Source organism: Danio rerio, chromosome 3 (assembly GCF_052040795.2).
Source record: "Danio rerio strain M-AB ecotype USA chromosome 3, GRCz13ab, whole genome shotgun sequence".
NCBI lineage: Eukaryota > Metazoa > Chordata > Actinopteri > Cypriniformes > Danionidae > Danio > Danio rerio.
The window spans coordinates 49,432,481-49,448,414 of NC_141023.1; the positions used below are offsets into that span (position 1 = coordinate 49,432,481).

General features: G+C 38.1%; 1 protein-coding gene across 6 annotated transcripts in view; it reads right to left on the minus strand.

The window, feature by feature from the left end:
• adgrl1a (adhesion G protein-coupled receptor L1a) overlaps positions 1-15,934 on the minus strand; it is a 374,293-nt gene that overhangs the window by 135,862 nt on the left and 222,497 nt on the right. For all 6 annotated transcript variants that reach the window (XM_087245090.1, XM_087245088.1, XM_087245092.1 and 3 more), the window contains exons 3-4: positions 13,094-13,307; positions 6,343-6,452 (exon numbers count right to left, since the gene is read on the minus strand). In XM_087245090.1, the coding sequence (XP_087101216.1) occupies positions 6,343-6,452; positions 13,094-13,307 (324 nt within the window). The remainder of the gene's footprint in view (positions 1-6,342; positions 6,453-13,093; positions 13,308-15,934) is intronic.

Consider the following 15,934-nt stretch of genomic DNA (forward strand, 5'->3'; position numbering starts at 1 on the left):
ACTACAAACCATTTGAAAACAAATAATTAAATGATGGATGGATGGATGAATGGTCAACTGGACGGTAAACTGGACAATTGGATGGCTAGAACAGCAGAACAACAAAACAATAAAACAAATGAACAATTAAATGATGGATGGACAGATGGTTGAATAAAGCAGCAGAACTACAAACCATTTGAAACAACTAAATAAATGATTGATAGATGGATGGATGGATGGATGGATGGATGGATGGATGGATGGAAAGTGGAATGGAGAGATGGTTGATTACAGCAGCAGAACTACAAACCAATTGAAACAATTAAATAATAGATGGATTGATGGATGGATGGATGGATGGATGGATGAATGGATGGATGGATGGATGGATGGATGGATGGATGGATGGATGGATGGATGGATGGATGGATGGATGGATGGATGGATGGATGGATGGACGATTGAAACTGCAGAACTACAAACCATTTGAAAACAAATAATTAAATGATGGATGGATGGATGGATGGATGGATGGATGGATGGATGGATGGACGGATAAATGGATGGATGGATGGATGGATGGATGGATGGATGGATGGATGGATGGACGATTGAAACTGCAGAACTACAAACCATTTGAAAACAAATAATTAAATGATGGATGGATGGATGGATGGACGGATAAATGGATGGATGGATGGATGAATGAATGGATGATTGGAACAGCATAACTAAAAACAATTTTAATGAATGAACAATTAAATGATAGATAGATAGATAGATGGATCGACGGACATTTGCAACAGCAGAACTACAAAACAAATGAACAATTGAATGATGGATGAATAAATGGATGGATGGATTGATAAACAACCCTAAAGGGAATTGCCACTAAACAAATGGAGCAGTACTGAGTGGCAAGCTCGAGTGTGTGAGTTGGCGGCCAATGCAGACACTGCCCTTAAGTGTGTATCTCTGTGTTTGTGCGTGCATGAGGCAGTACATCAGTTTGGCTGAATCTGTCACTATTATGTCTCGAGTGGCTGTTATCATGGAGGCTACATTGCTCACACAGAAACAGGAGTTTGTCAGAAGCCAAGACACGTCCTCAAATTCCTGCTTTCTTACATATATTAAATAAACAAACAAATGGACATATGTCAGTAGTAAACAAGCCAATGGCGCTGCGGAACGTGTTCTCCGGCAGCCGTGAAAGATGGGGTATTATCAAAGCAATTAGGCGCAGTAAATTCAATTAATCTCGACAAATCTCCACAGAGGCCCGCGCAACGCCACCATCCCCCGGTAATTAAAAAAATGGCCGAATTGGTTCGGCGTTGGAGGGGCGTGATGTCTGGATATAATTGAGGCACGTTTCTATTTATTCCGCCACGCTAGCCAACAACATGTGGAGCCCGGAGCGAAGGAGAGGAGCCGAGCGCGTCCCTTTCGAGCCCACAGTCTCTCGGGGGAGACGAGACTGACGGAGGACTCCGATAATTGGCTCTTCTTTGTCACTTCAGACAGCGAGAACTTTTCATCATGGAGGAATCAGGTCCCTGTTTTCCTCACCTCTCTCTTCCTCAAACGCCATAAACAAAGTTTTTTAAAAATAGGCGATAAAATGCAAGTCAGCAGCTAGTTAATCACGCATCCTCTCACCTCTGCTGCACAGTGCTATTTCAAACCGACGTCGTAGATATGGCAACTGGGGAGGAAAGAAATAAATAAAAAAGGGGAAAAATAACCGTGACAGGCTAAATGAAGCGGTGAGCAGAGTGGTAAGGCGTGCGAGTGTTTCAGCTGTGACTCACCTGCCGCTCGTCAACATATGTCACGCTAACATACTGACTTAGCAGCCGAAAACTAGCCTGCCCTACAAGCTTACTCTGCTCATTCAGAAACACCCAGATACCTGCTGAAGAGAAGCTAATTCTAAACTATAGGAAACAACAAGCCAAAGCTATTTTAATTTAACTTTGCTCAAGGAATTAGATAAATGATCCATGAAATACTGCAGAAATCAAATAGTTATGGGATAAAACAGTAAAATATAGTCAAAACAGCATGCAGTATAAGCTGAATAATTGAAATTTACAAAGATTTTACAATACAACAGTGTTGTAGTGATTTTAATTAGATAAACTTATTTGTATTATAAATAAATTATGCATATAAAATGATTTGTAACACTTTCTTAAAACTTTTATTTTTTTATTTTCTCACCAGCCTTTGACAGATGTGAAATTAGCTAACATTGTAAGTATAAACAATTATGAGCTACATAAAACAATGAAACCCAGCAAAGCAAGCCTAAACAATGAAGGATGATGGAAATAATGAAAGATTAGAACAATAAAAGCTTAATAACATTATTGACATTAACAAAACCAAGGGCAATTCTTTAATTAATTAATTTAGTTTATTTTACTTTTTTAAAGGAGACACCTATATCTAAATTGCCTTTTTTACCTTTATTTTCTTTGTATTATTTATTTATTTATTTATTTATTTATTTATTTATTTATTTATTTATTTATTTATTTAACTTTTTGTTTATTATTTTATTTTTGTTATCTTATGTTTTATATTTTTGTGTATAAATGTGGTAGTTTACTTTTTATTTATATTCTTATTTAGTGTATAATTGTGTTTTCTTGATAATTTATTGTTTGGTGAATTGTATCAATATGAATATGAATATGTACAATATTATTTATATTTTATATCTGACCTAAGATGAATATAAAAAAAAATAAAATTAAATTTAAATAATAATAATAATAATAATAATAATAATAATAATAATAATAATAATAATAATCGACTGAAAGTTAATTCTACTCATTCGAAAAGAGTTTTGAACTCGGTGTTATAAGTAATAAGTTAATTAAATACAATACGTTTACAATACTCATTTAAATTAGTTTTTTTTAAACTCAGATGGTTTGAGATGCCTTAACTGATTGGGATTTACAGTTCTCAGTTGGTTTGAACTCTCTTCATTTTTTCGGTTATACACTGTAAAACTCAACAGTCAATTTTATCAAATGAAATGAGTGAACTTAACTCAAAATTGGCTGAAAGTTAATGCTACACATTTGAAAAGAGTTTTGAACACAGTGTTGAAGGTAATTAGTTAAATACCTCATTACTTCATTTTAAATTGAGTAAGTTTACAGTACTCATACAGATTAGTTTTAACTTAAATGGTTTGTAGCAATTGGTTTCCTCAAACAATATCAGTTGCCTTAACTTATTAGGTTTTACAGTACTCAAACTTACAGTTGGTTTGAATTCTCTTATTTTTTTGGTTTTTACTTTGAAGAATTTAATAATACAAGAAAAGTACCCCATAGATGTGTATTTGGATGAACAAAAAAGTCAAATTATGTTACCAGTTATACTGACAACAATGTAGAAACAAATTAAAAGGAAACACTGTCAAACAGTCCAAAACGAAATGACAAACATGTTAAAGCAACTAACAAAATAATGATGCAAGTACAATGAATCTGTCAAAACAACGAAATCGACCAATGAATTCAGTCAAACCCAACATTTTGAGAGTAGCAAAGAGGCAAAACAAAGGACAAGTGACAGAAAATGATTACAAAACCATAAAGAAAGAAGACCAAAACAACCTAATATTGATAACTTTCAAAATGCCCCAGAAATATATAGAATTTTTTTTAAAGAAAGAGAGAGGGAGAGACCAGTCACTGCCTGAAAAATCAGAGTCTTGCTAAGTGCCCGAAAGTTAAAAGCCAGAAAGAGTATTTGCACTCTGTGTCTTGATGTGTTTGTGCAGAAGCGGATTGAGGATTACGGCGGCTGAGCAAAGGTGGTCAAAGAATGTGGGCTGAAGAGTCTCGTTCATTCTGTAAAAGTGAGTGTGTGTGTGAGAGAGAGAGACTTGGAGAGCTTTAAAGATAAATGCTCAACTCTTCTGGAAGCCTCCCAAAACCTGTAAAAGAAAGAGAAAGAGACAGCGAGAGAGAGCGTGGAAAAAAGGAGGAAGTGGTGGAGATCCAATAAAAATGTCAACAGAAAAAAAAAAAAAAAAAAAACATGTTTTGTGTGCATGTAAGATGAAATAAGAATATGCAGAAGGTGATTTAAAAGAAGAACCGGAAATATATAAGCAAAACAAAGGAACTGAATGAGGAAATACTAATGTCAGAAGAGTGATTAGAATGAGAAGAAACTCTGAAAGAGAGCAAAAAAAAAAGTAAGGAAGATTAGCGGGCCGAGTCGTCTGGCGGGTTGTAGTCCATCCTCTTTATTTCCTGTGGGAAGAGCAGAGAAACTGACCCCAGGATTATAGATTAGACTTAATAACCCCCTTCCCGCTCACAGTAAAACCCATTAACTTCCCTCCCAAACACCAAACTGCCCAGTTAAAGCCCCACAGACCAAGAGTCACGGCCCGTCTCGACCACCTGCACACGTAAAGTCAGGGCTCATGAGGGGGAGGAGGGGGAACCGTCTGACAGGAGATTTTCACATGAGCCTGAAACACTCACAGATCTCTGAAGAGAAGTAATATGAATTGCAAAATCAGCTGGCGAGATCAAAATTTTGGCTGTTTTTGACCATGTTACCTGATTGGACAGAGCGCAACTCATCATAATCCAAAATCTAACTTAGGTGGAAAACAATCCAACACTTTTCATTGACTTTCTATAACTGGAAGCCGTCCAGTTGTCATTTCCAACTAATAACAAAAAGCAGAACAACATCTGAAAGCTTCTATGCTAAAAGGTGGACAGTAAACAAGCTAAGAAACCCAGAACTATGTTTTTATAGGCTTAGGCTTTTTAGGCTTTATAGGTCAGGCTGGGAGAGGCTAAAACCAGTTTGACCAGCCTAGCCCGTCTGGGAGCCCAGCCAAAATCAGCTATGTCCAGCTTAAACCAGGCTGATCAAGCTTGTTTTAGAAGGTTCCATCTGGTCCTTTTTCAGCCTGGCCAGCTAAGACCAGGCTGAAAATGGCTGAAAACCAGCCTGAAAGTGGCCAAAACCCATTTAAAGCCAGCCTGGTCAACCAGTTAAGGCTGGTTTAAGCGTTTTTTTTTTTTTTTTTTGTAAGTAAGACAGTGCATATCATCAGTTCTTTTATATGACAATCTGCGATATACTTTTGTGTCATTACACACACATTTTAGTAGTCGACAGCTTATCAACTGCCAACTTATCGAGCATATGTTTTACACAGTGGATGCACTCCTAGCTGCAACCGAGTACTAGAAACATCTATACACTCATTCACACACATACACTACAGCCAATTTAGCTTATTCAATTCACCTGTACTGCATATCTTTGGACTTGGGCAAACCGGAGCACCCGAAGGTCTGGGCTAGCCAAGTCTGGCCTAGCCGTGACTCGAACCATCAACCTTTTTGCTTTGATGTGACAGTGCTAACCACTGAGTCACAGTGTTACACAGGCTTGTAGATATTGTTCTTATTTGTTATAAATCAGAAACATCAAGAACGTAGCTTCATGCAATAGAAAGTCAATGGAGAGGGTTGGAAAGTCCCCCCCTACTCTGCGTGTGGGTGTGGCCTAAATGCACTGCATCTCTATAAATGTATCTATATTGTTTGGGGGTGGGGTTAGTCTGAGAAAACACCCACAAAATCACAGACGCCAACTAGCTCAATCTTGAAAGAGTCGCTGCCTCTGCACTCGAAAATCACACCAGCCTGGCATTGCTATGGGAGTGTTAGCATGTGTGCGACTTTGGCTCGTGCCGTATGAAATAAATTTGAGGTTTGTGTTAACATTCCCATTGTGCAACGCACGCACACGGCGCACCGCCACGCTCTTGCAGCCTCCCAATTTTCATTTTGATTGTCTGTCAGAGGGGAGGTGAAGGTGTTTAATGCCAGATAAAGCACCCTCGGGGTCATTTTGTTAGCATGTGAGGCTGTGTGTTTGTATGCTTATGATGCCCAATAAAGGCTGAGTCTGCGCAGCACTGGGGATATTGAATGCTTATCTGCTGCGCGTTTGTTTGTCTGCTGAGCGCCTCCCCTGATGTGAAAATCTCCCTCAGCCTCTGCAACGTCGCACTGTTGATGGAAAAAAAGGTTTAAAGTGTGAGAGAGAGCGTGTGTGTGTGTTGAAAAGAGAGAAAGAGAGTGGTGTGCGTGAAGGAGAGAACGCACTCGTGAGTGTGTGTGTGCGTGACTGAGAATGACTCTGTGTGTGTGTGTGTTTGTGTGTGGATAGCGGTAGCTGGTTGAAGGGGCAGGGTTTAGGTAGAAGGGGCGGGGTGGGGGGTGAAAGGGGCAGGACTGGAGAGGCGAAGGGGTGGGGCTGTCGAGATGGAGTGTTTGTGTTGTTACTCACTGTATGGCACACATTCATACTGGATCTCCAGGTACTTGTAGGTTCCCGGACAGGGGTCGGGGAAAACATCAGACCCGGCTACCACCACACACTGAGTCCGGTTATTACACCTGAGAATAGCAGAGAGAGAGGTGTTTAATTAGAGCTAGAAGAGAATCATTGCTGCATTCACTCAACGTAATGATGTGTTTTTTTTTTCTTTTTTTTTCTTTTCTTTTATATGTTCTAAAGTAAATGGGGCTGGTATGAACACAGGTCGACCTTTATCTTTTATCTTATAAAGTCAGAATTATTAGCCCTCCTGAATTATTAGCCTCCCTGTTTAACTGAGAGAAGATTTTTTTAACACATTTCTAAACATAATTGTTTGAATAACTCATTTCTAATAACTGATTTATTCTATCTTTACCATGATGAGAATAAATAATATTTTATTAGATACTTTTCGAGACACTTCTATCCAGCTTAAAGTGACATTTAAAGGCTTAACTAGGTTAATTAGGTTATCTAGGCAGGTTAGGGTAATTAGGCAAGTTATTGTATATCGATAGTTTGTTCTGTAGACTATTGAAAAACATTTAGCTTAAAGGGGCTAATTATTTTCTTTTTTTTAATTATTATTATTAAAAACTACTTTCATTCTAGCCAAAATAAAACAAATAACACTTTCTCCAGAAGAAACAATTGTCCCACTTTATATTAAGTACCGTTTATACCTGTGAACTTACATGGTAACTAGATGTGTAAGTGTTATGTAACTACATAGTATGTACTTGTGTGATACTGGTGTACCTACACACATGTAAAAACACATTACATATTTGTGTAATTTCAAATGTCTAACAACACATTGGTAACAGCCCTAAAAAAAGTACACATCTGTAACAAGAATTACATAACTGCATTTTGTAACAAATATATGTGCATATATATATATATATATATATATATATATATATATATATATATATGTTTCCCACTTCCACAGCTGTTTGCAGTACTTCTGAACACTGTATTAATAATAAGAATGGCAGAACTAACACTGCATTAGAAGATTTAACCTTGTAATTACAGGGTAAATCCTCAGGAACTGTCCACTCAATATAAAGTGTGACATGGTCACAAATTACTGTGTGATATATAAACCTAAGCCTTTGTGCAACTGTTTAACAACAGCACAATTCTGGCAATATGTATTTGGAAATATTCAAATGCCATAAGGCTCGTGCACACCGGGACGCTTTTCGTTTGCGTTTATCATCAGCGCTTTGCGATTTGTTTTTCCATATTCAAACCCAATCAGTTTTCACAGGCGACAAGCAAAAGAGTATGCAAAATCCCTCCTTCATGTGAAATGGCGCTACACAACTTTAAGCTTCTGACACCCCGCTTGCCATCTTCTTCAGTGTGTGCTCGCATTGACAGTTCTGCGATTGAGTGCCTCCAAGTGCTGTTTACTGTTACTTCAGCAGAAAGGTGCACATGAACAAAAGTGCCAATCTGATTGGTGGAGAAGCATGAGGTGTTTTTTTTTTATTTTATTATTTTTTTTTTAATGACGCTTTTGCACCTGCCGTTTTGCACATTATTGTGCATGATCACATTGACGTCCTTTTAGTCACGAGGCGTTAAACGTCAATGAAAAACATGAGCAAAAAAAACGTCCCTTTAAAAAACTTTATGATTATATATTTTTTTAAGGTAAATTGTAGAATTACATCAGTAATTGACATTTAAGGGGTAGTTTATCAAAGATTGTGTTATTAATGTTCTGTTACACATTTCTACACAAGTGTGTTGTTACACCAGTAATACACAAGTACATACCATGTACTAGTGTGTACATACACTGCAGTTACAGTACATACCACTTGCACATGTAGTAACCGTGCAAGTGCACAGGGATAAGTGACTATAAAGTGGGACTTTATTATCAGACATCCTGTGAAATTTTTTGTGCTCTGTTAAACGTCATTTGGGAAATATTTAAAAAAAGAAAAAAAATCAAAGGGTGGAGGGGGGGGGGGTGGTTAATAATTTTGACTTCGGTTGTATAAATGTAAACCTAATGTATGTTGAATTATCACTCTTATTTTAGAAAGAGTTGTAGGTGCAACTTTGAGTTATTCTATGGATAATATTAGATTATATTTGACCTTTGATCTGACTTTGTTAAACTAAACTGTATTTTTACAATTACCTTCATCACATCGTGTCTTGATTTCTGTAATTCACATTTTGGAAGTTTACCTAGAACGTCTCTCAGAAGATTACAGTATATTCAAAATTCTGCTGCACGGGTTTTGCCACACATTTTCACGTTTCATATTACTCCTGTACTTCAACAACCACACTGGCTTCCTAATAAGTCAAGAGGTTGATTTTAAAACCTTAATTTAAACCTTCAAAACAGTGCACGGGCTAGCACCTGGTTTCATTTGTGACCTGGTGACCTGGATCACAGTTGATCCAACTGATGGTGAGTTTTACAATGTATTTAAACAAAACTCAACATCTTAAGTTGAAACAAATAATTTCTCTAAGTTAAGTTGACTAATCTTCAAGGCAGCTGGTTAACTTGAGCTTGTAAGTTTAACCGATGTGAAACATTTTGCAGTATATCTGGCAACACTGGCCACAGTTGCATTGTACTTTTTGCCCCATAAACTTCTATTGATCTATTCATAAGCAAACAAATGCGACTGGAAAAGCAAGCTCATGCTACAAATTTCGCAGTTCGCTGTGTAGCAAAGTTTAAGCTTGGTGAACTCTGACCTGCGAAACTGTATAATGTGACTGCATTAGACCAATTGAGGAACAAAACATAACCTTTCTGGAAAGAACTGAGCCTTCATTAAGCCACACCCAGAAAACCGCCACACACCAATCGTGGCTTAGCAATCGTAGCTACACACAGGAGGCCTGCCAAGCTTTCGAGCAAGGGAAACAAGCCAAAGTGTTATGCATATGGATTGTGCAAATCTGACTCTTGGTATCTTAAAAGTTTGGATGGGGTGGTGAAATGTTTCCCTTTTCAAAACCTAAAACCCAAGGGGAGAAATAACAGCATGGATCAAGCTCTGTGAGGGGCGCTAAAAAGCAGAGTTGATTTGTTTTTTATAATTACTGACATTTAGTGATAGACGGTAATAACTCACACACCTCTTACCCTAAACAGATCTAAACTGTGTTTCCTACAAAAATACAAAGCAGGTTATGTTTCCTAGCTGTCTTTTTTTCTTGTTTCTCGATATTGTTAGCACTGCTCTGTTTAAGCCCTTACCATAGTAGTCATACTAAAAGCAATTATATTTTCATCTGTTTCAAGCTACTAATAGTTGAAATTCAACAGAATAAAACCGAGATGTGATCACAATCTGAGCACCTTGAATGGTAGCAGTTCCATGCGAAGACGCTGCGAAGCTGGATTAGAATTGTTCTATGAATGAGACACAGGCTGGGCCTGGACTTTCCCAGGCTCAGGTGCTGATGAGTCTCCACCCCATGTGGGGAAGAAACATTTGTCTCATTAGTTTTAGGACTTTTGACAAATTTCTCAATTAAGTTTATCTGTTTTAAAGAAAGTTTACTCATTTTGAACCTTGTTTTAAACAAGAGCTCTCTGAATTGTAATTTTTAGTGTGAGGAAAAACCGCCAGCAAAACTAAGGCCAATAGATTTCTTTGCCCATCTCCCACAAGTACATACACAATTTAAAACACACAAACGCACACTTTTGTTTATTCTCATTCTTTCTTGCTTTGACAATATATCGTACTGTATACAGTTGAATAATCAATTTAAATTATGAAAAAAAATTAAATAAATAAAAAGCTGCATTAAATTGTAAAATTGTAGGTACACACAATGCGTACAGCCGTACGGCTGCAGGCGCCACTGCCAGCTGCCACACAATGTCATAAGTGTCAGGGTTCTGTCACCCTGGTCTTGTAAATTCTTGTTTTAGTGGCAGAGTCCGGACATTAGCTCTGTCTTGTCCTGTTTCTGTCATTGTTAATCTCTCTGTATGGGTACCGTCGTGGGCGCGCACATATCGTGCATGCTCATGCTTGATGCGGGCGCGCGGACTCTGTGCGTGCTTGGGACATGCACTCTTGAACTCGTGGTTGTGTTTTGTTCCGTCGACATCGCGCCGTTTCATTCTCAGCGTCTACGTCTAGTTGGTTTCGGTTTTGGTTGGCGCTGATAAAACATATTATTACATTGCATATGTGGGAACGCACAGTAAGGTGTCTTCATCTATTGTGTGTTTGTGTCTTGCGTCTGTTTGTGTTTGTGTTTTCCAAGCATGTGGCTCTGTGTTTACATTGTGGCAACGTGCTTCAGTTTTGTCCTGTTTTGTGAACGCCTGGTTAATGTGTTCTCTCATTGGCTACTTTTTTGTCCTGTTTTATGTGAGCACATGGTTTGTGTTGTCTCTGTGTCATGTGCTCTCCCGTCTATTGTCTAGTCCCACCCTCATTGTTAACCAATTATTAGTTAATTATGTTAACATGTCTGTGTGTTAATTTACTTCTGCTTGTATTCTCCTCATGTCAGCTGTCTTGTCCAAGCTCGTCCCAGTCGTTATATGTTGTCGTTTTCCTGCCTTGTCCTATTCTTCAGTCCTGATCCCTGCCAGCCTGCCCAGTCTAGTTTGTTTGTTTATTTCTTTTATTAATGTTTTTTTTTTTTTTTACTGTTAATAAAAAAACCATTTAGTTCTGCACCTGAGTCCTCGCTCTTTTCCTATACACAAACCGTGACAATAAGGCATTAATATTAGGTTCGATTTAAGTCACCAGTGTCTAAGAACACCCTTGTTTTGACGTCCAATATCGACATGAAATGACATTGATATTTTGTCAATTTTAGGTTGTGTTGGAAAGTGGCGTCGTAAAAGTTGAGCCAGCATCTTAAACCAACATCATATTGACATCTAAGACGTATTCATCAGGTATGGCATCCAAAATTCAACGTCTGATAGACGTCATAGTGGTCCACATAATGTCAAGCTGTAACATTATTAGACGTTAAAAGATGGTTGTTTGTAGGTTGCGTTGGAAAGTAATAAAAATGCATTGTCTGTCCAATGTTGGACATTGACATTGCCTTACATTGGGTTCTGATGTCAACCCAATTTTTATTTCCAAAAAATGTGACGTACCACGATGTTGGGGTACAACGGCAATCTTACGTTATGTTGACGCACTGTTCCTGCCAGGATGTGACAGACAGTGAAACACATGTGGTGATTTCAGACTATTCCTCCAGCTCAAAGCCACTTAGAACCACTGGCTCTGACTAAAGCAGATAAATGTATGAACACAGGGCTGTTATCGGTATAAAATGCAAACACGGATCAAGCGTTGTACAGATTTATTCTCGCTCAAACAGACGCAGAGGCACTTCTCTCCTCAAATCCCATCCTCACTGCAGCATTATTCCCACTTCCAATCCCTCTCTCAATCTACTCCTCCCCCCCACCAGCCTCCTCTTTTCCCTCCTTCTCTCACTCCATTACAAGGCTGATGGATAGCTGGAAGAGGAAATCATTGATCTCGTCTCAGAGGAAGCAAATTCTGAACACAGACACAGACTGGAACTGCAGACGGAGCAAACAAACACACTCGCACAGGCACACACAACTGTTACGCTCACGTTATTCAAACACACACACACACACACACTAAATAGTCACTTAACCACTCAACCGTATCAATACTCTCAGGAATAGACAGTGCACGTAAACAAAACAGTGACATGAACAGTCATTTACACCAGCATCTCTTTATAATCTAGGTACTTACCAAATAAGTACCTAAAACATTTTAGATCTAAGTTTGACAATAAAAGCTATATCAGTGTCAAGGACTATGTTTACATGGACATCAGTAACCAAATTAGTTGCCTTAATCTGAATTAATGAGACAATAATATGAATTGGATGTTTACAAAAGTTTCTGCCATAATTCCATTTTACATGATATAGTTTAAAATTCAATTAACGTTATTGCGTCACAACACAAGTTTCATGTAATTTCAGTTGTTTCATTTTTAATTTATCAACTTTAACTGCAGTTTAGCACATTCACTTTCATTCAGGAGCATTTCACGCTTGCCCCATGACAAATGAGGTATTGAAATTGAGTATGAACTGCGGGAGGAGTGTTGTATTAATTGAATTTGATACCACATGCCTAATGGGATAAAAAACATTCTCTGCATTTCACAATGCAGGTGCCTGTGGTCCTTCACTGACTTGGTAGATGCAGAGAATAGTGTAATATAAATTAGTCTAATATATATTAGTGTAAATATAATAAAATGAAATGAAATAAAATAAAAGAAAATAAAAGAAAACAAAAAATAAAATAAAAGAAAATTAAATAAAAAAAACAAAAACAAATAAGCCTCCCTTTAGAAGGTGTTAAGGTGTCTGCTATAACACGTTAACAAATGCAAAATAATAATAATAATAATAATAATAATAATAATAATAATAATAATAAATAAAATAAAAATAAATAATAATAAAATGTTAAATTTGTTACACATTACCATTTGAGTTTAGCTCCAACCCTAATTATAGTAACCTAACCTGAACCAGTGGATTAAAGCCTTTAGACTGACTAGAAGTGTGCTTAAGCTGATTGGAGCCGCTCTCAGCATGACAGCATAAGAATTGAACCCCCTGGACTAAAAACCACCACAAAAATAGATCCTGCAGCAGAACAGTGCTCTGGTGTACCTCTGTGACATGATCTTGAAGGCGTCTGGTAGGTAGCACTGTACATTCTCCATCTGAAAGGGGTCGGCGTCACAGATCTTGTCATCTGTGCGGCCGTAGTTGGCTGTTTCGATCATGATGACATCACTGCCGGGACAGCGCAGCTCGATGGGGTAACCCTCGCATGCCAGCTCCCTCCGCATCAAACCAAATGGCATTGCAGACCGACTTAATGCTACATGAAGAAAGAAAGAAAGAAAGAAAGAAAGACATTTAATACATGCTTTCACATTCTGCTTAGAATTTAGAAGAAAATTCTTCACACACAGTCATTTTGCATGCCGTTTTTCTGAGCAAAACAAAATTAAATTCAATCTTTATTTCAAAGTAGAATTCCTAAAAAAAAAGATTTTTTACATATTAAATGAGTGGCTTGCACTTTATGTATGTATGTATGTATGTATGTATGTATGTATGTACAGTGTGAAAAATAAGTATTGAACACAAGTATTGGCGTTTCTGTGTGGAGTTTGCATGTTCTCCCTGTATTCACGTGGGTTTACTCTGGGTGCTCCGGTTTCCACCACAGTCCAAAAACATGTTGTACAAGTGAATTGGGTAGGGTAAATTGACTGTATTGTATGAGTGTGTGTGTGAATGTGTGTGTGGATGTTTCCCAGAGATGGGTTGCGACTGGAAGGGCATCAACTGCTTAAAAAAAAAAAAACATGCTGGATAAGTTGGCAGTTCATTCCGCTTTGGCGACCCCTTTTTTTTTTTTAATAAAGGGACTAAGCCGACAAGAAAATGAATGAATGAATGAATGAATGAATATGCAAGTTTTGTGAGACTCTATTCCTCAATTAAATTAAGGCAACGAGTTTACTCAATTGATTTAGTTCAGTCAATTTATTAAAGTTTTGAGTGTAGATTTAACACATTTATATATTGACTATGATATGTACATATTATGTATACACAAAACAGGACTGTAAAATAAAGTACAGCAATAAACCATTAAATCATTCAATGAGGCTTAAACAATTAAAAATGGACATATTAACACCACTTGTGTGTAAATTAAATAAAGCCGACGAACTTTGACTTTGTGTAGATTTTAAAATGCACCCAACATTGTCATGCATAGTTAACATAATTAGCAGGTCACAAAGTAACCTGCTAATTAAAAATATAGCTTAGCATTACAGCATAGTGAGATGTTTATTACAGAAAACCTTTATAACTCAAACAAAAGAATCAGGAAATGAAGGGTGTTTCACAGCCAGTGATCATATTTCCAGACTTTCCAGTCTCGAGGAGCAAACTATTTACCCTCTCGCTGAAACAAACTGTTAAAGTTCCACACACACTCCGTTAACATCCTCCCACTCTTTCACACAGCTCTTCTCCGGCTGCCATCCACCAACCTAACGCAAGCCTCCAGAATAGAAAAGCAACTCTCATGTGTCCTAATCACAATAACTAAAACACCTGAGCGCAACCAGCAACAAGAAGAGAGGACTGACCCCAGACCTGCCGGTGACCCCTTCTGCCCACATGTGGCATCTGCCATTTACACTCAATTTAAGAGAGCGCGAGAGAGAGACACGTTGAGAGGGCTGTAGGTGCCGTAGGGTTAATCATTGTGCCTGGCTGAGAGGCCCCGAGAGTGGCACAGAGTGGCATACTTTATCAGAACAAGAGCTTTCAAAGAGTTTAAAGATCCAGCCACGTAAAATGGCCGCCAGCCGCCTCCACTCACGGAAGGACAAAAACAAGGCAATGGAGCTCTCCGCAGTGCTGACAAATAGAGAGAGGGGGGACCTGTGGAGCTGTCCATTGTGCTGAAAGATGAGGGGGTGGATCTGACCCACAGAGTCCCATGAACAGGGAAAAAAACTGATCAATGAAGCGCTCGGTACTCCTGAAATTTATGCCTTAAGCTCTTGCGGCTTCAAAGACTTTGCAATCAAATAGAGGGAATTTTTTTTTTTTTTCACAGGAAAGCAGACAATTCAAAAACCTGCATAACTGATCGCAAGGTTGTGTTGTGCAGACAAATGGAACAAGTGCATACATTCAGCTTCGGAGACAATATTGTCGTTTCTTTACAAAAGAGGAGGAGGACTAAAAAGTAAAGTTCCCTTTCTTACTTTGAGGTCAATGTGAAAGTCAGATGTTACTTGGAGCTGCACAGGATTTAATCATGCTGCTTTAATCTGCAAATGTCAACCACTCATTCCACTGCAACTTAACATGCTGTTTTCCAACTCAACGTTTTTTGTAATCCTTGCCCTGTTCTCTTAAATACCACTTAGGAACTGGTTTCACCTGGTTGCTTTATGTGTTGTCTTTAATGGGATAGCTATCTGGTTTGTGTAAATGGATATACATTTGGCCACATACATATGTCTGCGCTATCGGATATGATTCTGATCTGCAAACAATGTGCTTTATGCAAGTTTTAGTAGGTTACATCAGCTACAGCAGTGATTCTCAATTCCAGTCCTTGCCTCGTTCTGCACATTTTGTAAGTCTTACTTATTTAACACACCTGATTCAGAACATTAGCTTGTTAAGCGAGAGATCTATAAACTGATCTTTGTGTGTCAAGTGAGAGAGACATACTAAATGTGCAGGACAGGGGGCCTAAATTGGCCTAAAGCATCAGATGAATTGCATTTAATCAAAGACCCTTTAAGGCAAGTCATTCACTTGGCAGCCAATATTGAAATGCCTCTCTGAGCATTTTTGTCGGAATGGGAAAACATCAAATTCTCCAAAACTGTTTGCCAAGCTTACAATTACGTTATAAATTTAGAATCACCAATCAAATTAAATAACTGTCTCATAACTTTCATT